The 27,294-nt window shown below is 35.5% G+C and overlaps 2 protein-coding genes across 3 annotated transcripts; one reads left to right on the forward strand and one right to left on the reverse strand.

Annotated features, from left to right (window-relative positions):
- Window positions 1-1,558: 1,558 nt before the first annotated feature.
- Window positions 1,559-25,513, forward strand: P5CS (Delta[1]-pyrroline-5-carboxylate synthase). 2 transcript variants are annotated; one of them, XR_011161084.1, is made up of 8 exons: window positions 1,559-1,857; window positions 3,972-4,139; window positions 11,596-11,739; window positions 13,355-14,012; window positions 19,832-20,331; window positions 24,312-24,816; window positions 24,872-25,195; window positions 25,431-25,513. XR_011161084.1 is itself a non-coding variant. In XM_069054677.1 (7 exons), the coding sequence occupies exons 1-7, from the start codon at window positions 1,696-1,698 to the stop codon at window positions 25,132-25,134; spliced, it is 2,400 nt and encodes a 799-aa protein (XP_068910778.1). In that variant the 5' UTR covers window positions 1,560-1,695; the 3' UTR covers window positions 25,135-25,513. The 2 variants fall into 2 exon arrangements, 1 of the variants encoding a protein (XP_068910778.1); XM_069054677.1 differs by having other exon boundaries at window positions 1,560-1,857; window positions 24,872-25,513.
- Fnta (farnesyl transferase alpha) lies at window positions 25,512-27,177 on the reverse strand. Its single transcript, XM_069054689.1, has 5 exons — window positions 26,968-27,177; window positions 26,795-26,918; window positions 26,510-26,743; window positions 26,260-26,460; window positions 25,512-26,207 (listed from the first exon to the last, which is right to left on the reverse strand). Exons 1-5 carry the CDS (start codon window positions 27,101-27,103, stop codon window positions 25,907-25,909), a joined length of 996 nt encoding a protein of 331 aa, XP_068910790.1. The 5' UTR covers window positions 27,104-27,177; the 3' UTR covers window positions 25,512-25,906.
- Between the last annotated feature and the right edge of the window lie 117 nt (window positions 27,178-27,294).

The raw sequence follows: 27,294 nt of genomic DNA on the forward strand, positions 1-27,294 counted from the left end.
AAAAAAATAAATCCAAAACTAATGCGATTTTAGGCAGACAAATGAACTCCAATGAAATTCTCCAACAGTGGACTACATTTTCTTTTTTTGAAAAAACTACTCATTTTAACGAAAAACTTTATTTAGGTTTTAAGTCACATTTTTCGTAAGGAATTCACCCTGAAATTTATTCCCAACCATTTACTAACACCCTGTATAATTACTGCATTAAATTTATTAGTTAGTAATGTGGATGGAAAATTACCAAGGAAATAATATATTACAAATTTAATCTAAGTAATCATGGAAATCTTTAAAATGACGTGTCCAAATGATAAAAATATCAAATATAGGTTGAATTCTGATGAATCGAATTAAGTAAATAAAAGGAAAAATTTGATTTTTAAATGTTTTCTGATTATGTGAATATAACAACAAACTTATGTAGCAATCTCAACTACACATTTAAAAAAAAATTCAGTACGTATCTTTCCTTGAAATTTTTATTTCTTCATTTGCTTGTTGCAGTTCTTGCATATTGTTAATCGGATTTCTAAACACTGCGATTTTTTAATGGCGGAACAAAAATTAATATAGAGGAGTCAAGTCAGGTGATCGGCTTGGCCATAATCCTCCGCTTATCGATCGACCTGTCTAAATAATTAAGATCCTGTTGGAAATAGTAGTTTTTTTGGTTCCACATCATCCAGAAGATTTATGAACAATTGTTCAAAAAGGAGTCTTTCGTGTTTTTGAGCGTTACAGTTTCATTTTAGCTTGGTCAATAACTTCTCTTTGAGACTTTGCGATTAAAACATCTATTTTGCTTGGATCCAAAAGCACCTCCTTAACATTGTCAGGATCAAGTTCTGTAATTTTGAGAATTAATTATATCAAAAAGGTGAAACCAAAATCAGGAGTAATATTTTACATGTGATTATCGAGTAGTTGTATTTGGGGTTGCTGAACCAAGGAATATCTGTAAAAGCGTAAATGAAAATTTCTTTCGGATTTTTTTGAAGATTCTCAGGATGAGAGAAATTAATTTTGGAGAGGAAAATAATTAGAGTTCATTGTTAATTCATTTATTAATTAATGAAACAACTTTTGAAAATGTCACCAGATTGTCTCGAGCAACTCATACTTATAAAGATTAATTGTGAGTAATTTAGATTACTTAATCGGTCGGGTGAGTGTTTCCAAAATCGGTTTAGGACACGTATAACGAGACCAAATTGAATGATGCTTTTAAATGTGGAAAATAATTTCGCTGACGGTGAATATACCGATAAAGGTTCCCGAGAGCTTTCTCGTGCAAAACGTCACCGTATAGCGGGTTCTTAATCGACGTTAACAGTGCTAAACCCTACGATTTGGCAAACAAATCCAAGTGCTTAGTTCCGATATTGTGTAGGGGTTGTGTTTGATCATCCAGGTAGAGCGGGTTTACATTCTCACCATGGAATCACTTAATCTATTATTAATACAAAACGAAGCACTCCAAATAGTTAAACAAGATATAAGCTCAGATAAACTTATTTGTGTACACAAAACATCCAAGCCGTCATCACGTGTAACAGTTATCGACAACGAGCATAGTCCGAAATGTATCTCCAATCATCAGGGTTATCCTAATCAGCGGATTCCCTTCGAGTTGCTAAAGTAAGAAGAAATCGATCAGTTGTCGGGTGCAATTCGCGCAAAACACAAACGAAAATGTTTAGTACTAACTTAATTAAGAGCGGACGCCTCGCGGCCTTCAACGGCGTCGGATTCTTCAAGCTCCCTGGACAGATTGCGGCGATACGTCCCGACGCCCTCGCACCTGTCAGGACCGCAGCCACAACACCTGGACTATGGCTACCCAAACTCACACAGGTATTATCAAACTTGCATCAATCACCGACAAAAGCAAAGTCGGAAAATTCCGCGGCCTTTTGTTTACCGCGAAGGAGTCAATGAAAAATCGCGCGCTATCTGTCCAAGGACAGATCAAGTTTGAAAAGGTTAGTTTAAAGTCTGAGCGGCGCTTTTATTTTCTTCAAAACACGTCAATTGATGATATGATTCGTGTACTTTGATAGACACATTTTTCTCTATTACAAAAATAGAGATAATTGTAAATATTTTGATGACGCGGTTTTATCTGGATATAGCAAGTTACGTTAAGATCTGACACAAGGAACTCTCAAAGTTTCACCATGACACAAATTAAGTAAATCAACAGCCGATTGAAATTTTTCTTTCTTATACAAACCACGAATGCCACCCAGTTTTGATATAAATTAAAACACCTTATTGATACTTCATTTCATAATACATATATCGATTTAATTTCTAATCTAATCAAGTGTCTAATTTGCGATTGATACCTGGAAAAACCTGTGTTTTTCCGCTCGGATCTCAAAACAATGTGCTTCTCACCTTTAGATTTAAATGTTTATTAAATATGTAATAAAAATATAATTGATATCTTTCTAGGTTCATATCAATGATCCTGGCGTAAAGATTGATAATTCAACGTCAAAGTATTTCTGTTAAAAACATATGTCATCAGGGCACTTGCGTAAAATAGAACATTAAAGATAAGTTCGCAAGTGAAAAAAAAACTTCTCATTTTTGTTTAGAGAGCTATAAATCACAAATATAATTAACTGTCAGGTTGATTACATTTGCTTTCTGTAAAAAAAAACTTCGAAGTTTATATATTTTTTTATGAAAATAAGTACAAAATACAAGTTTGTTGGAACAGAAATATGTTTTCAACTTCTTGCTTTTTTTCCACAGACAGTGCTTCAGTAATTGAAATTTCTTGTTGCCGAAGATTAGTATGAAATGATTGTAACAAAAATTAATTCAATGGAGATGCTGTTATAAAAGAGACATTTCTTTATTTATTTATCAATTTTCACAACTCATATGCTTGACGCTAAGCAATATTTATATTTAATAACGCCTTCAGAAACCGTGACTAAAAGTCTCTTTAGCCACGAGCTGAAGTTAGCTTCCTACATTTTTAATTTCATTAACTACCGCCCAGACTAGTCTGTATGAAACACGTTTAAACTCCTCGAGTTATTTAATATCTTCAAACTAGTGACTAAAGTGATGTTTATAAAACGTGTTACATAATATACAAAGTGTCTATAAAAGAACGTATATCAAGTGGCTTGTGGAATTCGAATATACTCGTATTTGATTTTTGCCGCTCTGTAGCATATTGTGGTATCAAATAGAAAAATAGAGGCTATGTAAGTTCATTAATGACAGGTTTTTAATAAAGACTGTTATAAGATGAAAAGTAATTAGAATATAGAAAAACTGAAGAAAATCTCAAGCAAAACAACCAAGACGTCGAAAGCACAACTGACGCTAAGATTTAATAATTTGACATTTGGCTGTTGACATCTGATTTGACGGCTTCAACGGCTCGACATAGTTCAACACGATAAAATTGTAGAGCCGCACAATTTCACAGGATTCTTGATATACCTACATTCTTTTATAGACACTTTGTACTATTTTAGTACATATATCAAAAAATGACAATATTTTCCATATATATTGTTAAAAAATGTATTTCTATTGAATGTGCTTATAAATAAATGTCAAGGAAGTAGATTTTAAACTTTGAGATAAGAAGGTCAACATGCGACTCCTATCACAAAATAAAAGTAGTAATGTGTTTATCATTTGTAGTATAGAGAAACTAGTTTCACACGTGTATTATGAAATTTACATTCTTTTCAACGTACTTGTGTATGTTTAGTTTGATTCAATAATATTGATGAAGACGAAGCAAGTAAAAAAAATTGTGTATGATAAAATAGCGTGAGCTGCACCTGTAGATTCTTCAATATTCAGGTGAACTCCAGCAGAGTCAAGGTCAAGGGTAAACTCGAATTGTTCCAGATTATTTCCCCTTTGCAGCGCTTTTAATCTCCTTCAATTAGCTTGAGAAAAGTGTCTAAAGCGATTTTCCAATATTTCAGACAAATCAAGAGAAGCGAGTTTTTCAGGAGAAGAAACAGTCAACTTTCACAGACCGGAGTCAGCTGAAATACGCCCGGAGACTGGTGGTGAAATTAGGAAGTGCAGTGATTACTAGAGAAGATGAACACGGATTAGCTTTGGGACGGCTCGCCTCAATTGTAGAACAGGTGAGAGTGAATTTATTACGAGCGAGTGCGTTTTATAGTTCTGGGCAGCAAGTTCGTTGTAGCCTTTTCGACCAAAATTCACACTCTCAGGAATTAGGGGATTTGAGGTTTAACCCTTTGAAGGTGGGCCCAGGTTTAATCTTTTATTAATCGGTTAAAATGCCGATGAGGACATAGTTTTCGGTCGCCACAATTTAGAAAAAATTAGATTGGATCTGTTTGTGGTTTCCGCTGCTGCCGTGTTCTAAAACGATAAAGGTTTAATTAAATCATTTCTGTGAAGCGTTGGAATTAAAATCGCTTCAAATTTCAAATTCTTATAAATATTCAGGCGAAACGTGTATTTACGTAGGACGGTAACAACCGGAAAAATTAATTTGCTGTCAAAATCGTCACCAACGAATGAAATAATAAGTGCGGAATGAAAAATATTGTTGACGCACGAGGCAAATTTTGTTAACGAATCTCGCTTCATCGAATAATAAGAAACGTAGGTATGGGCGATCAAAAATTGCTTAATCAACGCAGAATTGCGTTTTTTGAATAACAAAGAGCACTTTGGCTCTATAAGCATTTACAATGTTTTTAGCTCTTTGATCTTTTACGACGACACAACTTAGTTCATCGGCGTTGACATCACAAATTGAAAGTTTTTTCGTACCAAAACTTGCCTAGGATTTCATAAGAATGATTAATGATCATTTAGAGTGCAGATCACTGTCTTACATAAAACTTAATTCATTTTTTCCATGAAAAATATGTTTTAAGGACGTGCTATTTATCCTGCAAAAATTGTACTGGTATTACACTAATATCCTCGTAAATTATTATGAAGCTCACCAGTGGAGCATTAATAATGAACATTCGCTCTATAAAAATCAACAAAAGCACTTTAGCAAAACAGTTAACCACAGACTGCATGCCTAGGCTTACCCATTTTTTTTACAGCCAAAATGTATGTTTGCATATTTAAACTAGTGCAGCACAATTGAATTAACTTTATGGATTCACTTAATATGTTGAATTAATTTGAATGCAATTTAATTTAAAGAGCTGCCTGTGTAAGGACATTTCTCCACCCTCTCATTTTCATTTTTTAACGCACATGCAAATTTTCCAACCATTAGGCTTAAAAGAAAATGATGTGGGCTGTCAGCAAGATGGTCTGCAATTTTTAACCAAAATGTTTCATTTTTTTAACAACCTACACTATTTTATCATTTTAATAAGTTTTTGCGTACCCACCAAAGTAAAGAACGTTCAAAAATGTGTGATCAAGTGAACAGGTGCTTTCTTTTGTTGCAGCTGTTAAGCCATAGATGTCAAGTGCTGGTGTAAACTATCGGGTGTTCATTTAAATTTATTCTCAAAATAAGCATTGGAGAGTCAATTACGGATGAGCTGTTTAAATCTAACCTCAATTTTTGCGTCGTTTGTGTTTCTACTCAGCGGACTGACGATGGTGCGTTCACAATCGAAGCTTCAACGCCAACTTCAAGGATATTTCTGTCACAAAAACATTCGTTTTAAAATCAAAGATGGATCGATTATTGCACAAATTTGTACCGCAAGAGCGAAAATAAGGCGTTATCTGTTAAAAGTCTACAAATAATCAATATGCGTGTCATGTGTAGATGTGGCACGTGTCGATTTTTACATATTATTGATAACGAATTTTGTAGCAATTCAGAGAAATGAAATTATTCATCAAGATTCTGAAATAAAAAATAATATTTAAGGGAACCACGTCTTTACAGAAGGAATATATAAATCCTATATTTTTCTAACATCATGTTATTACTAAATTTTCATCTCATTATAATGTTCTGTGCTGCTGTAATAAAATTACTTATTTACAACTCAAAAAAAGTGACGCCTCACTTGGCACAACTTCTATCGTTTCAACCCTCAGCAAGTCGTTTGCTGAAAAATTCTTCAGCCCCAAGCTATAATAATTGATTGATTTTACTTAATAAGTCAATAAACTTTTTTTTTTGGTTATTTATATTACGGACGTCTCGCCGCTGTTTTGTGTTTATTTTCGACTTTAGCAAACAAGAGTACTTGAGGACTGCAGCGAAAGGATAATAAAACATTAGAGAAACAGAATTCACCCTGCCAACCTAGCTAACACTAATTAAAGGGCCCTTTTTAATTTTAACAAAACACGTCCGGATTAAAATTAATCAATTCGGCGACAAGCTTTTATGGGCATTCTCACGCAATAACCGGACTTTTTCGCTGACCACCCTTATTAAAACAGCCCGGTACAACTTTCCCTTTGAGATAACGAATTTTTTGACAGCGGCTGTTAACAGCGCGGACCAAAGGTCGGATCGATGTCTGAAATATTATCCAGGCGCCGCTGAGATGATCCTTCTTTTAAAATACATCAAAGAGTTTAATGAAAATTCTGAAAGGGTGGATGCGAAACATCAAAAAAATTACGTCGTGCGTAATTCTAATTACGAAATACCTATTGCATTGCTGTGTCTGTGACTTGATCAGATCGGAATTTTAGAAAATAACGTGAAACAGAATAAATTCATTACGGCACGTTTATTATACTTTTGACAAAAAATAGTTTACAAAGGATTCCATTTAGATTTCAATATCCTCTTGAATATTCAATACGTGCTGATTTGCGTCTGGATAATTGACGACATTTTATGGAAAATTAAACACCATTCTACGTTTTATTGATTTTCTAAATACCTACAGATAACCAAATTTGGCCGTTTTAGCGCCATAGAGTGTGAGATACAGAGAGTACCTTGTTGAAAACTACTTTGCTATAGATGCCAAAAAACATGACATGACATACATAATAATGTATGTATAATAAAATTTGTCAAGAAATGTATGTACATATTTCAAATTATTGTAGGTTCGATTTGTGCTATTTTAATTCGAAATTGCAAAAAATAGCGTATAGTATACGACTAGTAAAGAAAACACATTTATTTTACTACTTATAATATAATAGTTATTTATTTAACGAGTTCGTGTGTAAATTGGGCTTTTTTGGTATGAGTGGCCCACGAATGCCAAAAAAAGTCCAATTTACACAAGAACGAGTTGAATACAACGTTTTTTTGTTCGACGACCCCGTGAAAGGCTCCAAATTGCTTAAAATCTTTAAAATTAACTTAACGTTTCGTTTTGACAAGTTATCACATTTATCAAAATCTGTTCACATAGGAGAAAATTCTCAAATTCTGACAGTGTTGAACAAAAATATTTTATTTCAGTTTGATAGCAATTTCAGAACTGCACGTAATTTGTTATCATAATTAAAAATTTTAACAAATTGATTTTTACCGGTTTTATACAGAGCAGATGTAGTAGGTATCACATCCTGCGAAGGCATGAATAAAGAAAAGATGCTCTTATTTGATATTTAAAAACTGGTTTAAATTTGTTTTCGTTGATTAAACTCGCTGTAAGACATTATTTCTTCGTGATAGAGAATTGTACAATATTATGTACAGTTCATTTTTTAATTATAGTCCGATTAGCCTATACAGTGCATTTTTGTAAACTGTTGCCATAGGGAATTGCATGGTAAAACTTATACCCCCTGTTAACTTTTGTTCTGATGAAAATATTCAACCATTTTTGGAACAAAGTTGAAAGATTTTCTAAACTATCGGATAGATTGCAATTCAATATCCTAAACTGTCGAAATAGTTGTGGAAAAAATATTTTTATTTTGTCTTCAAAAAGCTGTTCTTTTCAGAACCCTGGGCAATTATAATATTATTTATGCAATTACAAGCGGTGGAAATTATTTATTGATTATTGTTATCGTGATGAACTGATGATAGTTTGTTTTGGTGGGTAGGTCAGATGACATTGTTGAACCAGGGGGAATAGGGCGGTTAGGGGGGGTAATCGAGACTTGCATTTATAATCGCTTAGAGATTGTGTTGCTACGTTAGTTGTTTAATCACAACTTGACTAATATTCCGTCAAAATTATAATAACAAACACCATCGTAATCAGAAAATATCGGTCTTTAGTTCTTAAAGAATACATTTTTTCGATTTGAGGCTTAGATCTCGAGCAATGGAGTGAAGAACGTAAAAATATGCCAAAATTAACGAATTTTTGGCGAGCGTCGAACAGAGATACAGCCATTTCAATTTTATTCTTCCCATAAGACCCAATGCTTCTTTGAAAATTGTTTATTTTTTTACAACCAAACGGCTACAGAAAATATTACAAAGTTTTCACCAAAAAAATATTTGAACATCGGGCCATCTGACACGCTACGTAAGTCGAAAATTTTGAATAACGCCCTTTTGCACACGACAATTTTTGAACTTTTTTTTTTGGACCTATACATGACCAATCGATTTAGCAAGGTGTCAGCTTTTTGCCATTAACTTCCCACACGTCGAATTTTTTGAGCCTCCGAGTTCTGTTAGTCGGAAAGCCAGGGAATATTTTAGTCATTTCATTTCGAAACGATACGTACCGTTGCAGACGTGGCAATCACGGTGGTGACCAAGATATCTAGAAAGAATGGTATAGCAACTCGACGCCATTTTTCCGTTCAAAACCGGTGCCAGGTCGCCAGGTGTCGCCATAGTAGCGAGGGACTGTCAAACTGACAGCATTCTGACAACACCAAGCCAATTTTTTTTAAAATTCTCCTTTAAAGAACTTAGAAAAGCTCCAAGTGTGGAGTAAAGCCTGTGGAACTACATTAGGGTCAAAAGACTTTATCTGCATGCAACATTTTTGTGACTGATACATTAATGGTAGCATTTTAAAGTGAAATTTAATTCGAAGAACCTTAGCACCTAATGCCACTCCTACGCCCCATTTGGGTGCAGGTCCTTCCACAGAAAACATCCCGTTATTTTCGCATACCAGATCCCTGTAAGTCTCATCCCTTTGTGTGTCCTTCTAGGGACGTATGCACTGACAAAATTTAAAAATACACTGGGGCTTTGGCAGAATAAACCCGCGCTGAGATATGACATTTGGTGGTGGAACTTTGGGCGGACAAAATTATTGTTCAAAATCCAGCAACACAAAATTCATAGTCCTGTGGGATGTTCTGATTCTGAACATGAAAAACCATTGACGAAAGCAATAATCATGTAGTTTTTAATCACAAGAATGTGTTTTTCTTGCCAAAAAGAGGCAAAGCTTGCAAAACTTGTTTAACTTTACTCATTGTATCAATTTTTATTAAAAAATAACATTTTGTTTAACTTTCTTATCGTTCCACTTGCCATTTGACAGTTCAGTGACAGTCCCCGAAATGTCACATCTGGCGTTCGTTTTTGGATCACGTAGTTGCATGGTTGCAGGTATAAGTTGACATACCATTCTTTCTAGATATCTTGGTGGTGACCATTTGGCAACAGTGCGTTATAACGTCCGGCGACAAGAAGGAAGGGAAAATGAAAAATCTCTGAATATTTGTATAAGAACCGTTCATCGTTTATTATATTGATCATAAACTACTCGTATTACTTCACTCTTCCTGTTGCCTTTATTTATAATTATTGTTTCCGAAAATTCTCCTTATTCATATTTAAAAACTGGTTTAAATTTGTTTTCGTTAATTAAACTCGCTCAAAACAGTGGACCGTATCACGACACCCTTATTAAATTTAGTCATGACTCTAATTACGATGGCGATGCATTCATCTCTTTCTGGCACGTTATTATTGTATAAATCTATATCGTTTTATGTTTATTTTAATCACAACTTTAGTTATCGGTAACTTTAATAACGGTGTCGTGATACGGCCCAAGGGGCCGGGCCGTATTATTATTTCTTCGTGATTTTAAATAGTACAATTCTCTATCATGTGGTGATAGAGTCATTAATAACACTAATATGTACATCATTTTGTGGCATTTTAACGTAATGGTTTTCTCACTTTTCCTAAGAATCCAGAAATGTTTTCCTTTGTATATTTTGTTGTTTCAGTACAGAATCAGTAGGTATCCATTTTTTTACATCTGACCTTATCACATTTAAAAAAATTGATTTTCTTCCTTTAATAATTCTTTTTCGTGGTCATTGTGAGAGTTCTAAACCACTAAACCAATGTTTTTCCCAGTGTAGATAATAGAATATTGATCTCGAACACAATTTTAACACTTTAATAAGTTGCGCCTCAAGAGACAAATATCTGAGAAAGTATTTTTAGCGATTTTCTCCAAGAGACCTGAATGTAGGTACTGTAAACCTATTAAATAATAGTTTTACGATTTTTAGTTTTAGAACATTCTCCAATTTATAGACTCTAAATAATACTGGAAGTAAACATTCCAAACCAAGCTACTGCTAAATGGCAACAAAACATTTCATTACTTCTTTCGATACAGTTACCATACCCACTAAATTCCGCATTGACATATCATTTAAAAAAATCTACGTCCTTTGTCTTGTACTGATTTTAGAAACTCTTGCTTTATGCTTCCATAATAATTCGCCAGGAATGATACCTCGTTAAATGTTTTTTGTGTCAACCATATCTTTGTGGAAACGGCGTCTCTTTTCGATCGCTGGTTCGTAGTTTACAGGATATTAAGGAAAGTGTATTTTTACCGACATTCAATATTTTGATTATTGGTGTGAAACCAGCGAACCCGAAAGAAGTCGTGAACGAATTCAAGATTTGATCAAACGTTCATTTTTCATTTTAATCCAGCTAGGTTATAACAAATAGTCTCCGTCACGAATAATCAGCAAGATTTTGTTAACATTTGAAACAATTTTAATTTTTTATGTAATTGATGAATAATGCTAAAGTGTGTAACTTTCACACCTTTATCTATTTATTATTGTTTGTAGTTACTTATTTGTCTCCACCATTCATTAGTTCATTGTTCAGAATATGAGTCCCACAAGAGTTTAATCTAGATCAAACAGTCATTACAGATAGGACCCATTGAAATACAGCTCTTGCGGGATGAAACTGCAAACCTCGTATTAGTTTTCCTTTTCTTTCTTCCTTCATTTCGTCCTTCTTACATTTCACAAAAAAAAATAATTTTCAACGTACATACTATGTATTTTGGGAACCACTCATCAAAACAAAGGTTCCACCCTTTCAAAATTACTTAAGGGTCTTGAATAGTTCATTATTTTAAATAGTTACGATACAGGTCTTAAAAGACGCGACATTTCTTCACCGTCAAAATACCAAGTACAAGAACAAATTACTCATTTAGAGTAGTTTGTCGGTATGTAGAAGATTTCGCCCCCCATTTTGTGTGCTTTCAGCTAAATCGCATTGTTCACACTTCCATCTCACAAACTTTGACATCTTGGCGGTCTTAAAGGAAAAATCAACTTGTTATACACCCCTCTAATGACTCGCGTTTCATATAATATTACGGCTTTTCAGTTTGGCTGGAAAAGCCACCGAGAGCCTATTCGGTTTATAATTGAGACGTCACATTCAGCCGGTGGTTTTTATTGCAGGTTGCAGAATGTCAGAACGAGGGCAGGGAGTGCATTATGGTGACGAGCGGCGCAGTTGCCTTCGGGAAGCAAAAATTGACCCAAGAACTGCTCATGTCTCTTTCGATGAGAGAAACTTTATCACCTACGGATCACACCAGAGAGGTATGTATTTATATAATCCAACTCATTTCGCACTCGACGGACGTCTCTTTAAACACTCCGGAGGATCGGTTACGGATATCGATTCTCTCGGCCGTTTTTTTGTGGGGGATTTTTATTGTCCTCCGGAATTGTTTTACAATAGCTCCGCGAGGATTTTCCCGGGAAAAAATTGGATTGCGCCACTACAGCCGACAATTTAAAGCTTCTGTCCTTTCTGCGGGACGGTCGTGTCGGTATTTCCGATATTATCAAGACCCCAACCTGTGGAATACCGGATGAACATCATCAGGGAATCTAAAACAGAACACTCTTAACTACCGGAAATAACGACAGTCTTAAGATGCATGTCCAGAGGTCACATCAAAGGACCTACTCTCAGGAATTCCAAAAATACATAAGTTGAAGCCAGGATGGCTTATTTATACTAAACTGTTAAAAAGAAAATAAAGCTCGTAAAATCTGAGGACCTGGAGCATTGTGTGGCTTACAAATCTGCAGAACTCGCCGGAAATTAATGAGACAGAATATGTGCACTGAAAGAAATTTTATCGTAATGTTTAAATAAAAATGAGAGTACATTTCTGTCGAATCGAATCTGCCTAACATATTTAATTTTTAATAAATCGGATGAATGTGATTTTCCTGTGTGTCCCTCGGGGCGTGTTTCCATGTTAGCGAAAGTTTCGCGACAAAAATACAGCAAAATAGCAACACATCCGCAAATTTGTTCTGCTGTTTCCGCTAAAAATGAAAGCATACCCTTAGGAGGTATAAAGAGCTACGGAGAAATTCCTTTCCAATTCAGTAGCCAGTTATAGATTGTCTCAGTGAAGTCATTTAGTAAAGAAAATGGGTCACAAGAGCTTATTGCTTCTAGTGAGAAGCTCGTTTAAAATTTTTAATTCATTTGATTGCCATAATGACATACTTTATCGCACTAGTGGGGTAAAGTGTCAAGCAAGGTAAAACGTTTGTACTTTTGTCTTAATTTCGCTTGCAATAGCCACACTTGCTGCAATTCCGAAGTGTCTGAAGAAATTGAAGAAATACATTCTTATCTGTATTTTCGCAGTGGTGGCAAAATTGTAACAAATAAAAAATGTCTCCACTACTTCCCATGTTATGAAATTTTTGCCGCTCTATACAAACATAACTTTAATATGGCGCGAACTGTCAATAGTGTGAATTGTGTGAACGGTGTGTAAGTATTCACGTATTCACATAATTTGGCTCATTTTCATATGGAGCGCCAATCATAATAAATCTGATATTCAGTTTTCAGGCCAATGCTGCAATTATTTAAAAAATATATAATGTAGAGCTTCTGATAAAAATTATTTATCTAAAATGCCTATTTTTCATTAAAAAATGGAACCAAACGATAAATTATTTACGGACGGATAACGTCCGGAAGAGAACTGTCAGTGTTGTTTGCTTAACAGCTTGGATAATTTTTTATTGTTCCTTGTTTGGTGAAACTTTTTAGTACCTACTTTTGTGGGGAAAATGCAATGAGAAGTTAATCGTTCCAGTACAATTAAAAATTTCCACTTTGTCCTTGACTTTTAATCCCCGGCTCACTTCCGGCAAATTTATTCAATTAGAGCCGTTTCAGGATGCCGGTACTTTGTTGGAACCCCGTGCCGCCGCCGCCGTCGGCCAATCTGGCCTGATGTCTCTTTATGACGCGATGTTTGCCCAATACGGCGTAAAAATCGCCCAAGTATTAGTAACAAAACCGGACTTTTACAACGAAGAGACCCGCCGGAACTTGTTCAGCACCTTGTCAGAACTGATCAGTCTCAACATCGTCCCCATAATCAACACGAACGATGCGGTTTCGCCGCCCCCCCAGGTCGACGAACCCATCGGCGGCAAGGCTGGAAAGAAGGGTATCAGCATCAAGGACAACGACAGTTTGGCGGCGATGCTCGCCGCCGAAGTACAGTCGGATCTGCTCATCCTTATGTCGGACGTGGACGGAATTTATAATAAGCCTCCATGGGAGGAAGGGGCTCGGTTCCTCCACACCTTCACGTCTGACCTTAGACATACCATCGAGTTTGGCCAGAAGTCCAAAGTGGGAACGGGCGGAATGGACTCGAAAGTGAACGCGGCGACGTGGGCCTTGGACAGAGGGGTGTCTGTGGTGATATGCAATGGCATGCAAGAAAAGGCGATCAAGACGATCTTGTCCGGGAGGAAAGTGGGCACGTTTTTCACGGATTCCAGTCTCGGAGGGTCGGTGCCGACAGAAGTCGTCGCCGAGAATGGTAAGTGAAATATTGTTCTCGTTAAGTGACTCTCCACCCTCGACCACGGAAAACACTCTATTAACAGCCACAAAAATAACAAAGTAATAAACGGAATTTTCAAAATATGAACTTTTCAATTAATTAAACCGCCCAAAATTGAATAAAATCGTGCAACTTCCGCTTTGCAGTTGTATTTTAAAGTATTCAGACCAAGAATATCTAAAGAAATTCGGTAGCAATTTAAAGAAGCCTTATACTTTCATAAATGTAAATTAATAATTAGTTCTCTACATTAAAGCTTTCCCAAAATAGCTCAGCACGATCCATAAATGTGTGCGTCTTTTTAGGATTATTATAATGAGGAGCTTAATTAATTTCTTTTTATTTAGTCAATAATAGATGCTTCCTCGTTATTTCTAAAAAAAATTTGCCGTCGCACAAAAAAAAACAGAAGTATGTAAAATTCTTTCTCTTCAAATAATTTTACAAAACATAATGGAGATGGTAGTCATTTGGTATGAAATCTAGATCTTCAGGTTGAGGTCTTGATGGATCAGAACATTTTTGAAGTCGTTAAGTCATAATAAATGCAATTACTCTTATTGGCAAAAATATTTCATATTAACATCACATTAAAAAACGTCCAAAACACATTTTTAACTATAAAATAACTCCGTAATGGGTTCTTACATAAATTAAGATATTTGAAAAATATTTATTCTAAGATAATTCTGGAAGATACAAATGTTGTATTCATACTTGCAACATTTATTACCGCCTTTTGGTAAAATGTAACATCATACTGGCTATTAAGAGCTGTTTACAAATATTGTAATGTCCTTATTTCTTTACTTTGATTACTTTACTCTGTGGTTGTGCATATTTTGAATTAGAATGAACTGAATGAAAACAAATAAATCTGTCTGGGTTTAGAACAGTGTAAAGTTTGAATTTCCCGCCGTTTGACACGAATGACAAGTTTATGTTTAATCGAGACATAATTGAACATGTTTGTTTTCAGCAAAAGGTGCCCTTAGATATTTGCTTCGAGGATAGGAATCGTTAAGTTATTCAATTTTTAATGTAAAACATTGCAAAGAAGGAAAAAAAGAAAGATTTTTTTGGCTTTAAATTTTAGGTTACCTGTCAACATGCTCCAATTAATCTACGCTTTAAAAAAGCACAACAATTGACGGTTTCCAACGCCTTCCCAGTGTATAAATCGACATATCTAGCTGAATTGCGTCTTTTTTTAATTTTTTGGTTTCGTCAAAGACTGTTCAAAGTGTTTTTCGTTTTCATATAAAATGCAAAAGTACTGTCGAAGTCATATTCCACGAGATCACTCACACAATCTCTTAACTTAAGTCATCTCAAGACCATTTACATTCGTAGCAGTCTACAAAGAGTAAGTGCAATGAAGCGTATTGGTTCGTTTTCTGGGCTGAGATATAGACTTAACACAATTATTTCGCACAAAATAAGCTTTGTTGATAGAACAAAAAAGATTCATGAAAAATACGTCAACCAGAAGAAATGGAATTTCCTTTCTTTTTCCAAAGTGAAAATAGGCTCAACCGAGCCCTTTCATCTTTCAATATTTTATTGCCAGTAATTTTGATAGCTCGCTACGAACCCGGATTCTGATCTCTTTATTGTTTTCCTCATAGGACACACCTCGCAGAGGGAACACTTCCGTTGTTGCGAGACGTAATTTGGCAGAACGGTGACATTAATGTGATCATAGCGTCTGCCTGGAAGTAATTCACTTATATGTCCTTCGGTTTTCGAAAGTCGACTCGAATGCTACTGAATCATTTTTAATTAGATTGTGTGTCATTCTGAAAGGGAGTTAAAACCAATCACTGCGGTTTACGCGGAAATTCAATGAGATTTTTTTCGTGATTCGCACCCCAGTTTCTCAAACCACTCAAAGCAAATCCGTCGCGCACCCCACCCTAACACATTCTTTGGATTTGTTTAGGCGGTAGTTTATCATTTATTCTGAAATTTGTCTTTTTATAGAATTAATACACAGAACCATTCTAAAAATTTGCAACTTTGTAGAGTAGCTTGATCACCTAATACCTACTTATACCATAGCACCTTAAGTTAATTATTGGTACGAGAATAATTACTAACTAGGAAACTTCAATACTTCATACTTCATCACTTCAATCAATCAAGCGTTTGAGGTTTTGGACGTAATGTCCAAATCTTCTGAGATTCAGACGTCCAAATGCTCTGGAATGCTTGGAAGTATTTTTGGTTGCATAGCAGCGCTCTGTGCCCATTCTCCGTTATTGAAAACACCATTACGAAAGTAAGATTCAAAATGAATCTTTTATGTTTTGAAGTAAAAACCATTTTTGCGTTTAAATTTGATTAATAGTGACAGTTGTTTGAAGTTTATTATCTGAAGTTAGTAAAGATACGAAAAATCTGACACTGTCAAAGTCATCCGCCCCTTATGTAAATAATTGTTGATTGCACGGTTTAAACAGTATAAGCAACCCTGGTACTGTACTGTCAATATTACTCCTACCAAATTGTCTTCTATATTCTCTGAGGTGATTCCTATCCTTAAACAATAAAATATTCACATTTAGTTGCTTTCGAATCTGATAAATAAGAAATAACCTGAGATAGTGGCTCTAATTGGACAAATGCCAGACCTCCTGCTTGCTCATTATTGATCGGTGAACATCTATAGAAAAGCTTTGTGCTAAACAGTGCCTTTCATTTCTTCATTAGTAAATGTTTATCGAATTATTTATTCACAAATTTCAAAAGATTTTCATTATTTGGGGCTTAAAATTTGTCATAAAATTTAAAAATATACGAATAATGTCACGGTAAAGTGGTAAAGAACAATGCATTTAAGTGTGTTGAACAAAGTACATAGTACAATTACACTTTTATAATCTTGCTACTTCTTTATTTCCCTTGAAATTGAATTGTTTTATTTAATAATTAATTTATCACAATAATTATGTGTGAACGTTTAGCGCCGATGGAAATATTCCGTAACGCCTTTGCTAAAAACGTTGGAAAATTTTAAATTCATATTTGAAATGACCAAGTTTCGTTTAATAGCTTTCTCGCTAAAAAATACAAAAACCCCCGTATTTTAGCGAGATTATCTCTGTAGCGGTTTTCATTATTACTCTTTTGACAACATTTTTTTACAATCAGCCGACGAGATTTGGCGGCTGAAAATTCCATTATTCCATGTTGACTCACCAATTTACTTGTTGACTGGCAAAAAAGACGGCCGAATTTTTCCATCGCTTTCAGACACGGTATAATGAAACGTTTTTTCCTCCACGAAAGCGTTTGTTGCGATGCGAGTTCTGATTCGAGCAAGGCAGCTTTCACGTTTTTAGAATAAATTCAGGCAAATAATTATTTGCATAACAGTTGTTAATTTCTGCAAGAGAATATCATTTACTCAGCTACAGAGATGTTTCTAAAACTGTGTTATTCGTACTGGTAACGATTATTTACATATTGTGCATTATGCAGTATCATGTTAGAATTGACTAAATCGCACAAGAAAACACTGTTGCACTCTGCATTAATATATGCATATTCCGTTTGTTGATAATGGAAATATTGAACTGCAACTGAAAAAACACAAGTGACGGAAACACAAACCTTCACCAAATTCATAGTGAATACCAATTCCGGAAAAAACACAATCTAATCTGTAATTTTAGTAAATATTTTTGTTTGGTACTTTGTGACGCAAGTTTTCCAATGCACCGTCATAAATGTGCATTCAAATCGGGTTTACCAACCTACTAAAATGTGCCCAATGTATAGGAGTATTTCTAAGTTCGGGGATGTGTTAAGGGGAAACGCCCTTAAAAAATTCCGTGTTGTTTGTGCCTGGAGCCATTCATTTTCTTCCGTAATAACCGCTTCATCTTTTGGAAAATGAGTACCACGGAGGTGCACTTTTAATTTTAGAAATAAACAGTAATTCCTGGGGGCTCAATTTGACGAATATAGAATTTGCTCCAGAAACAGGCATCGTAGTCATGGAAATGTAGGTCTTGTAGTCGGAATGTTGCGTGAAAAAAAGTGTAATTATTTTTTCACGAATACTGAGTGTGTAAAGTGGACCTTTTTTCGTGAGGTAAAAATTCTGTAATAGTGTATTATGTTATTAGGAGCAAAAATGGCGTTTCATCTGCTGAGGTTGGTAGTTAGGCTATGACTAGTATAAACAACGCTGTGAACATTTTAATTTGGATTAAATCTTATTTATTCACTTCAATTTTCAATATGACACATTTATAAACGAATTTGTTAACATTTACGTTAGGAACTTCAAATGATTTAGCTAGTTTACTTTATCTGCCGCTCGTCAGCTCGTCAAATGCCAAGGCAATGAAGTGACACTTTAGCACTATCAATCCAGCAGTATAATGTCATATTTTACTGACGTTTGAAGAGAAAACATTTTATAGGCCACCTACAAAAATGTCATAACCCTTTTTTTTATGTGAACACCCGGCGTGGTTTGGTAAGATTCTCCTTGATTTACCTCATACGTCACTCCTCTCCTCATGGTGGCAAGCCCTTTTTACAAAGATGTTTTTAACTGTTCGTATCTCGCTTTTATCCACTTCACTGAACAATTCTTAAATGAAGGATAGGCACCTACCAAATGTCACTGTCAATAAACGGCAGCTCGCCAATGAACCGTTGTTCAGTTGGGTCAATACCTGTCACATGAAGTGCAATAAAGGATAAAAACCATCCTCGTATGTACAGGATGTCCTAAAATTATCGTATTCCGAGTTCGGGGCTTAGTAGGGGACATCCTGTTAACCACGTAAAAATGTTTAAAAAAATTGCTCACTTTGAAAAAAAATATCAAAGTTGCCTATGTTTATTCAAAAGTACCTGATTAATATTCTAGCTATGTTGTACTTCCCTTTTGAACAAAAATCGGAAAAATAAAACTTTTATTTTTTCGAGATAGAGCTGTTTTATATTTTAATATTTTACACAATCATCCTCACCATATTTCAAAATGAATGTCAACCATTTATATTTTTTATTTGAAGAAAACATGATGAAAAGTTTGAACCTTCAGACCCATATATCTTTGTAAAGACCCCCCCCCCCCCTATATTTTTTATTTTATTTTTTCGAGATTCCTGAGATTTTTCCCTACAAGACCCCCGACTTGGAATACGTTAATTTTGCGACACCCTGTATAAATAAAATATTCTACAAAAATTTGTTTAGGCAAAAAAAAAATCGATTTTAATTTTTAGTAAGAATTCTGGGACAAGTCAATTTTATTTTTAAATTGTTATCTTTTAGCAAAGATTTCACTTTTCTATTCCATCCAGTGGCGACGTAAAGGGTGACGAATTCAGAAATTTTAACAAGAAAACAAATTTTATATTTTTTTAAAGGTTTATTTATTGCGAATCGAATGGTGGCAGCATTTTTTAAACCTGTCGATTAACATAAAAACATGGCCAAGATGACAACTTGGAAAGGCAAATTCGCGAATTTCTGCCCAAAATCAACATCAGTTTTTACACTTTAGACATTACTTCACAACTATTGTAAGTTTTTTTTTGTAATTAGTAAGGAACCCGTTTGCAATAATTAGAGTGTTGTGATTAGGTGGTGATGAATTGGCGCTTTTCTTTCGGAAGTTATCTTAAATGGCAAAATAGCGGAGCAACTTCTTCGCCTCTTCCGGGGCCAAACCAATATTTACTTTTCACAGTGACGTTATTTATATTGATTTAAGTTTGAATTTGGGCGCCCCAGCGCGGCTTTCAGTCTCATCTCTGCGTTGATTTCAGCTCGTTCTGGCGGAAGGCTGCTGCAAACTCTGACTCCCGAACAGCGAGCTTCTTGTGTACACACCCTTGCTGATCTCTTGCTATCGAAGCAATCGGAAATCCTGGACGCCAACGCGAAAGATTTATCAGAAGCGACGAAATCCGGGCTGGCGAAGCCGTTGCTCTCCCGTCTTTCCCTCACCCCTGCTAAGCTCCGCAACTTGGCGGTGGGATTGAAGCAGATCGCCGATTCCAGCCATAACAACGTCGGACGCGTCCTCAGGAGGACCAAACTGGCTGATGGACTGGATCTGACCCAGATCACCGTCCCCATTGGAGTCTTGTTGGTCATCTTCGAGTCCCGGCCGGACTCTTTGCCCCAGGTGGCCGCCTTGGCTATCGCTTCCGCTAACGGATTGCTCCTGAAAGGAGGGAAAGAAGCGGCGCACAGCAACAGGGCGCTCATGGATCTCGTTAAGGAAGCGCTCGCCACCGTTGGGGCCACCAATGCAATCTCGCTGGTAAGTTGATTAACCCGCCTGCTTTAAAAATTATCCTCTCCATTACGGGTGTTACGTGACTATATTTATCATCGGAAGCTCTAGGAGGCTAATTTTTACATGACTGGGTTCAGCGTTGTACACCCTTGTCCGTTGCAGCTTCTAGTAATTAATAATATCTACGGGGAATTGTTTGATTTTCCATTGCTCGTCATTGTATAAATGTAAACTCGGCAGCCTTCACCAACCGAATGACCTCATTAATTTTCAGTGGCCCAAATATAGAAACACGATGCTCTATGTTGAATTATAATATAGGGTTATTATACGTAAACATTTATTGTATCGTAGTTGGCTGTGATTTACGACGCATAGATCTGCCATCACCATCTCTTCTACAAAATGATCAAAAAAGGCTCTTTGAGTTGGCAATACTGATTTTTTTTTTAAATGATATAACTGAAATAACTTCAGGCTCTTGACGGCTTGACACTGACAGCTGCATCATTGACAAATAACATTTGACATTTAGACCAAAATGGGGGGAACTTCAAACATTTCCTTTCGTTAATTTTTAGATTATTGTTCTGTATTTCAAGTTTAATTTCTTTTTATCGTTAATTTTTACCACCAAGAATTTTTCTTATTCAAATGACATTTTCAGTTTTTGAAACTGTTACTGCAACCAAATGATAATTGATAACCGTCAAGGTATAAAATAATAACGGGTATTTGTGTCATTATGTAAATATACAATTTGAAATTAATGAAATACCTAATGCATTTTATAAATGCCGTTGATGTGTAAACATGCAATTTATCCTAAACAAAACATGTTGATGAGTTAACAAGGCAAAACATCCGTAATGCATTTTATGACATATGCAGTGTTGAAAAGTACTTACATTAATCTTGATTCTTTGGATCTGACAGTAATATAAAATGTTAAAAGCTTCAAAACAATCACTGCAAAAACAACTGAATTTATAGAAAATATCGAGCGCATTTTTCTCTTTATTTTTCAAATAAGAAATTTAACACCAATATTTGCCATTCATTTTTTGCATATTTCTCAACAATAATTTATGAAAGACGTTTGAACATTATTAAATAAAAATGACAGACAAGAAAACAGTTCATTATGATAATTTATGAATCAAAAAGCACCTAATTATTAAATTAGGTTACTCAAAAGTTAACTCCTTTTATAGAGAAACGGGGTCTATAATATTTGTAACTCTACATTTGTCCAGCAATTACTTAGATACTATAATTCGCTTTCTCTTCAACATTTTTTTACATAGTGTAATTTGTTAGGATTTTTAAAAGTAGAATCATTTGTACAGTTTAACGAAAAGTGGGTCCAATAGGTACGAACGAAAAAGAGATACCTACATGTTTGAAGAGTTCAGTAAAATACCTCGAAAGGGACGGATAAGGTTTCGTGCTAAATCTTTTAAAAATATATAAGTACCTACCTTCCTTAATTTTCACAGCCACATCCACTAAGGGCCGGTTGCACCAACGCCAGTTAAAGTTAACTGTAGGTTAAAATGCTTCGTTACTTTAGTTACCTATTGTTATAACAATGTTTTTGTATATTTTAATCTGTAGTTAAATTTAACTCACGTTGGTGCAACCGGCCATTAGTGTTTCATTCTACATTTACACGAAACCTAGAATTCGTAATTAAGTGGGCTAACATAATTTGATAATCTCTGCTAATTTTGTCGTCATAAAAATGTGTGGTGACACATTAGAACTGGCTTAATGAAACAGTTAATTCCGTTGTCGCGTGAACTACTGCTTTTAGTAAAATTTAAATAAGTACATGCAGTTAAAATGCCACTTAACTGTAATTAAAAGAGATTGACTCTTTCGAAAATGAAGTCAGCACAAGCAAAGCAATCCTATAATCGTTCATGCTCATTTAATTGTACTGTCTAAAATAACATTGACTAAAAAAAAATCACGAAAAAATTTAGAAGTTTTAACATCTCATCAATCAAGGTTGTGAAAATTCATTGTTGCCATATGTGCTGGTATCATAGATCAGTCTATAAAGTTTGTCTATGCGAAACTGCTTGACGTTGATATATTATCTATTTTCTGAAAGTATTTTACTTATGCCTTACAAAAGCTTTCCATTTTTTAATGTAAAGGATCTTGTGAACATTTGATAAAGATGTAAGGGATAATTGATATGCACGACGACCATTAAAGGTCGCTAGACTATTCTAGCCAGATATATTTTTTGTATAATTATTGTACTTATTATTCATATAATTTTATAGTACTCCTATGTTCTATATAGTTTTTTTATATCTTTTTTCTTTGGTTATTTCAAGCATTTTTTGCTGATATTTACATTTAAAAAAATACCGAAGCCGTGTTTTTTTTTGTAGATTTATATTCCTTAACGTTTTTTTATTAATTTGTTTTCTAGTGTGGTTACTTTTTTATAGGTATTTTCCTCTAAAAAACTGACATAACACGTTTTTACTTTTTACGTAAGTTCGCTGCTTTTTGTGTATCACATCTAAAAAAAACGAAACAGGTTTTTTTATACATCGTTTTACTTTTTACTCTCTTTTTTTGTTCCCTATGATCTTCCCACTTGAAAAAAGAATAAATGTGTTTTTTCACGATCGGGAGTAGAAATCAACTTTTCGGATGTCAACATCGTGACAGAAGTAGAGCATTTTCTCCCTAGGGAGCAAATATTTGCAAATATTTGCTCCCTAGGGAGTTTTCATTTTTTTGACAGTTGTGACAAAAATCTAATGGGAGTTTTCATTTTTTTTGACTGTTGTGACAAAAATCTAATTGTGTTGTCAAGGCAACTACTAATTCCATTAAATTCATCGAAAGATGACAACTCATTTGTCATCATTTTTTTATTCTTAAAATTTGAGATTTTTGTGCTGTTTCTACTCCCTACCGTGAAAAAAATAGTATATATACTTCTGGAGAGAATGCTCATTTTTCCCTCGGTGCTTTGTAGCCCTCGGGCTTAGCCCTCTGGCTACAAACTGCACCTTAGGAAAAATCATGCATTTCTCTCTCTCAATATATAATATACTATTTTATATAGGTATGTTTAATTGTTTTGGTTCTTCTCGCAATTCTTTTCTCGATATTCGTTTCTAAAAAAAATAAGAGAAGTTTTTTAACATACGAGTAGGTATACACTAGACTGGTTTTTGTCCCCTTTTCTATAATTCAAACACTTTTTTATATTTACATCTGAACTATGAAAAATCGAAATTTTTCTATTCTTTTATTTGCTTCTGCTTCGTTTTTTAGTTATTCTATGAATTAATTAAAACAAGAAACAGGTATTTTTTAAATAAATTCTTTACTGATTTGTGTCTGCTTTGTTCACTGAGAGGTACAGTGGGGAGCACGGAATTTCGCACACCAATTTGTATCCCATTAAAAAAAACTATCTAGTCTAAGCTTTATTGTCGTTATAATCAATCATGATATATGTGATCATGACTGATGTTTCACCTAAACTGTCACGAAACTGCCGCCAGTATCTCATTTTAATAAAATTATGTCAGTAAAATGTCCCATGTGTGCGAAATTCCGTGCTCGCCACTGTACATCTTTGTTGACATTCCTTGATCAAACAGTAATTACTATGAAGAATCCTTGTCGCTATAAAATCACCTGAAAGGTTGAAGCCTTGACACCGGTTTCACATTTCGCGTCAATCCGTAGAACCCCCATAAAAATAAGGATCTTCGTCACTTTGACAGTTGGAGCGGACGTGAAAAAGTAGAATTAAAGTGAACAAGACGCGTGCGACCCCAAAGGAGTAACTCGAATTGGTCTGATTTAAAAGTATCCCTTAGAGTTACAACTTGGACCCTTCTCTGACATGTTCGCCGATTCCGGCCGCCCACAAGCCGCTGCCTCTTTCCAACCATTTAATTACCCTCGAGGGATGAATTTTGTCCATTTCGTCCACTTCTTTAACCTCGTTTTTCTTCCAGGTGTCCACCCGCGAAGAGATAGGCGACTTGTTGTCCATGGAGCAGCACATCGATCTGATCATTCCTCGCGGCTCCAGCGACTTGGTCCGCAACATTCAGTCGCAAAGTCAACACATTCCAGTGATGGGTCACGCCGAAGGCATCTGTCACGTCTACGTCGACAAAGACGCCGACTTGAATAAAGCGCTGAAAATTATCAGAGACTCCAAGTGCGACTATCCCGCCGCTTGCAACGCCATGGAGACGCTGCTCATCCACGAAGATCTGATGCAAGGAGACTTCTTCTCCGACATATGCAACATGCTCAAACACGAAAGCGTCAAGATCAACGCAGGCCCGGTCTTGAACAAAATCCTCACTTTTGGACCGCCTCTCGCCAAGACGATGAAGTACGAGTACGGCGCCCTCGAGTGTTGCGTCGAAGTGGTGAAGAGCATGGAGGAAGCCGTCAACCACATTCACACTTACGGCAGCGGACACACCGAAGTTATCGTCACTGAAAACGGTACGTATTTTTAAAGCATCGGCCAAACGATTCCAACGATTTTAATCTGTTTCAGCCGATACTGCTAGCACCTTCCAACGCAAAGTTGACAGCGCTTGTGTCTTCCACAACGCCAGTTCGAGATTCGCCGATGGATTCCGTTTTGGTTTGGGTGCCGAAGTCGGTATTAGCACTGCCAGAATCCACGCCAGAGGTCCCGTGGGTGTCGAAGGACTTCTCACTACCAAGTGGGTCCTTTCTGGGAACGGACACGCCGCAGCGGATTTCGCCGAGGGCGGCAGTTGCGAATGGCTTCACGAGAGCCAACCAATAAATTGATTCTTTACTTAGATTGTTCCTTCCAGTTACTTTTTCATTATTTAATTGATGCTTTACATAATGTACAGTGGGGAGCACGGAATTTCGCACGCCAATTTGTACGTCATTAAAAAAAAACTATCTAGTCTAAGCTTTATTGTCATTATAATCAATAATGAGGTGGGATACGCATGATATATGTGATCATGACTGATGTTTCACCTAAACTGTCACGAAACTGCCGCCAGTAGGTATCTCATTTTAATAAAATTAAGTCAGTGAAATGTCCAATGTGTGCGAAATTCCGTGCTCGCCACTGTACATTTTGTAAATACAAACCTGTTAAGTTTTAGCGTGTAAGTTTTTTATTTAAATAAATGTTGACAAAAACGACAACAAATTACAAATAATTTTATTTAAACTGCAGTTTGGCGCGTTTTATCGAGGAGAAACACATTTCATATATTACGTAATAGCAACGTTACAATAAAGTGGACACTTACACAAAAACTCATAACTTTGTGTAACGAAATTACGAAAAGTCCAAAAAATTATTAAATTTAATTATGAGAACAACTTTTGTTTCAAAACACTTTTTACCTTTTTTATACTTGGATTGTTTTAACTTTTTTTGTAAATTGACTTTTACCTACACCAAAATATAGTATATGTACTTGTATCAAAGTGTATTAAAGTTTTGAACTTGTAAAATGTCTTGGCTACCAACAAGCAAATAAAAAATTGAACCTTAGTGGGTAAAAATCACAGAAAAAAAGTTTTTTTTTGTGGAAATCTACTGCTCTGCCTCAACTTGTGATTCTTCTTTCTTTACATTTTTCTCAACACTCTCTGCCATGTAGTTCCAATACTTTGCTCTGACAGTATCATACTTCTCAGCAAGTTCACTGCACAGACTCTTGGCTCTCTCTACATTATATCTTGGATCATCAGTACCTTGAGATACTTGTTCAGAACACATATCAACAATCAAAGCTAGCAGAAAAGGAGATCTGTTCCCTGAGTTGTACAATTCTTCACAGAAATTTGTTACTTTAATGTTGTGACTGAGTCCACATTTATCATGCAGCAAAACTCTACAAAACAAATTAATTACATAACAGTTTACATAATCATTTAAACAAGTACCCTCTCAAATAATTCCAAGCACTTTCATTTTCAGTCACAACTTTGATGCTAGCTAGGGCATAATCAATTTCTCTGTCTAAGACTTCATCAGTGAATCCTGTGGTGCCCATGATTACAAAATATCTTTGATTCCATGCAGAATTGTTTCGAATATCATCAGAAATTAAACTGTCCACATATTCCAACTCTCCATCATACAAACTAAAATATTCTAATTACATTGAAAATTGTTAGGGAATCCAATACTTGCTTGAAGGTTTTGATTATCCACTGACGGTGCTGCCACGCGTGATAATTCTTGGCATCTTTTGCCAACACAGTCTCTGTCAGATACTTTTCTTTCGATGCATCTTGTACCCACTCCACTAAAATTTTGCGGTGATGCCACACTTGATAGTTCTTGGGTTGATTGTAGACGATAATTTTCTCAATAAAGTTCATCTCTTCATTTATGTCTTTGTTGAGAGCCTTTAGTATTTCACGCCTGCAAAAACGTGTGTAAAGTTGATTCAGATGATGAAAAAATTACAGGGACCTGTATTGCCACACTGTGTAATTAGCAGGATTTAAAGCTGCAGCATCTTTAGTAAGCTTCAGGGCACGTTCAGACTTCTCTCCGCTTTGCAGAATTGCTCGGAAATAATCGAAAACATCCTTAACTGCAAGTTATTGTAGTTTTCCAATTGAGGTTATGTTCGCCTTACTTACATTGTTCGGTGTAGTCGATTGCTACTATCGGTTGGTCGCCATCGTCTTGTGGCACTGGAGTGACGTCTTTCCATTCCTTCCGATCCTTATACAACTGGAATGTAGTTTCACTTTCATCGCTGCTACTGTCACCCATCCCCTTTTCAAAATTCTCGCTCAGCTATCACATAAACCTAACCTTCTTGACATTTGACATTTATCAACAAATGTCAATAACTTGACGCAAGACAAGTTGGAGGTTTCCATCTATTCCGCGAGAGGGCTCTGAACTGACAGTCACAATTGCATAAGATTCCTTCCTCCGTCGGTAATCAATTGTGCCGCTTG

This window comes from Tenebrio molitor, chromosome 7 (genome assembly GCF_963966145.1).
Source record: "Tenebrio molitor chromosome 7, icTenMoli1.1, whole genome shotgun sequence".
NCBI lineage: Eukaryota > Metazoa > Arthropoda > Insecta > Coleoptera > Tenebrionidae > Tenebrio > Tenebrio molitor.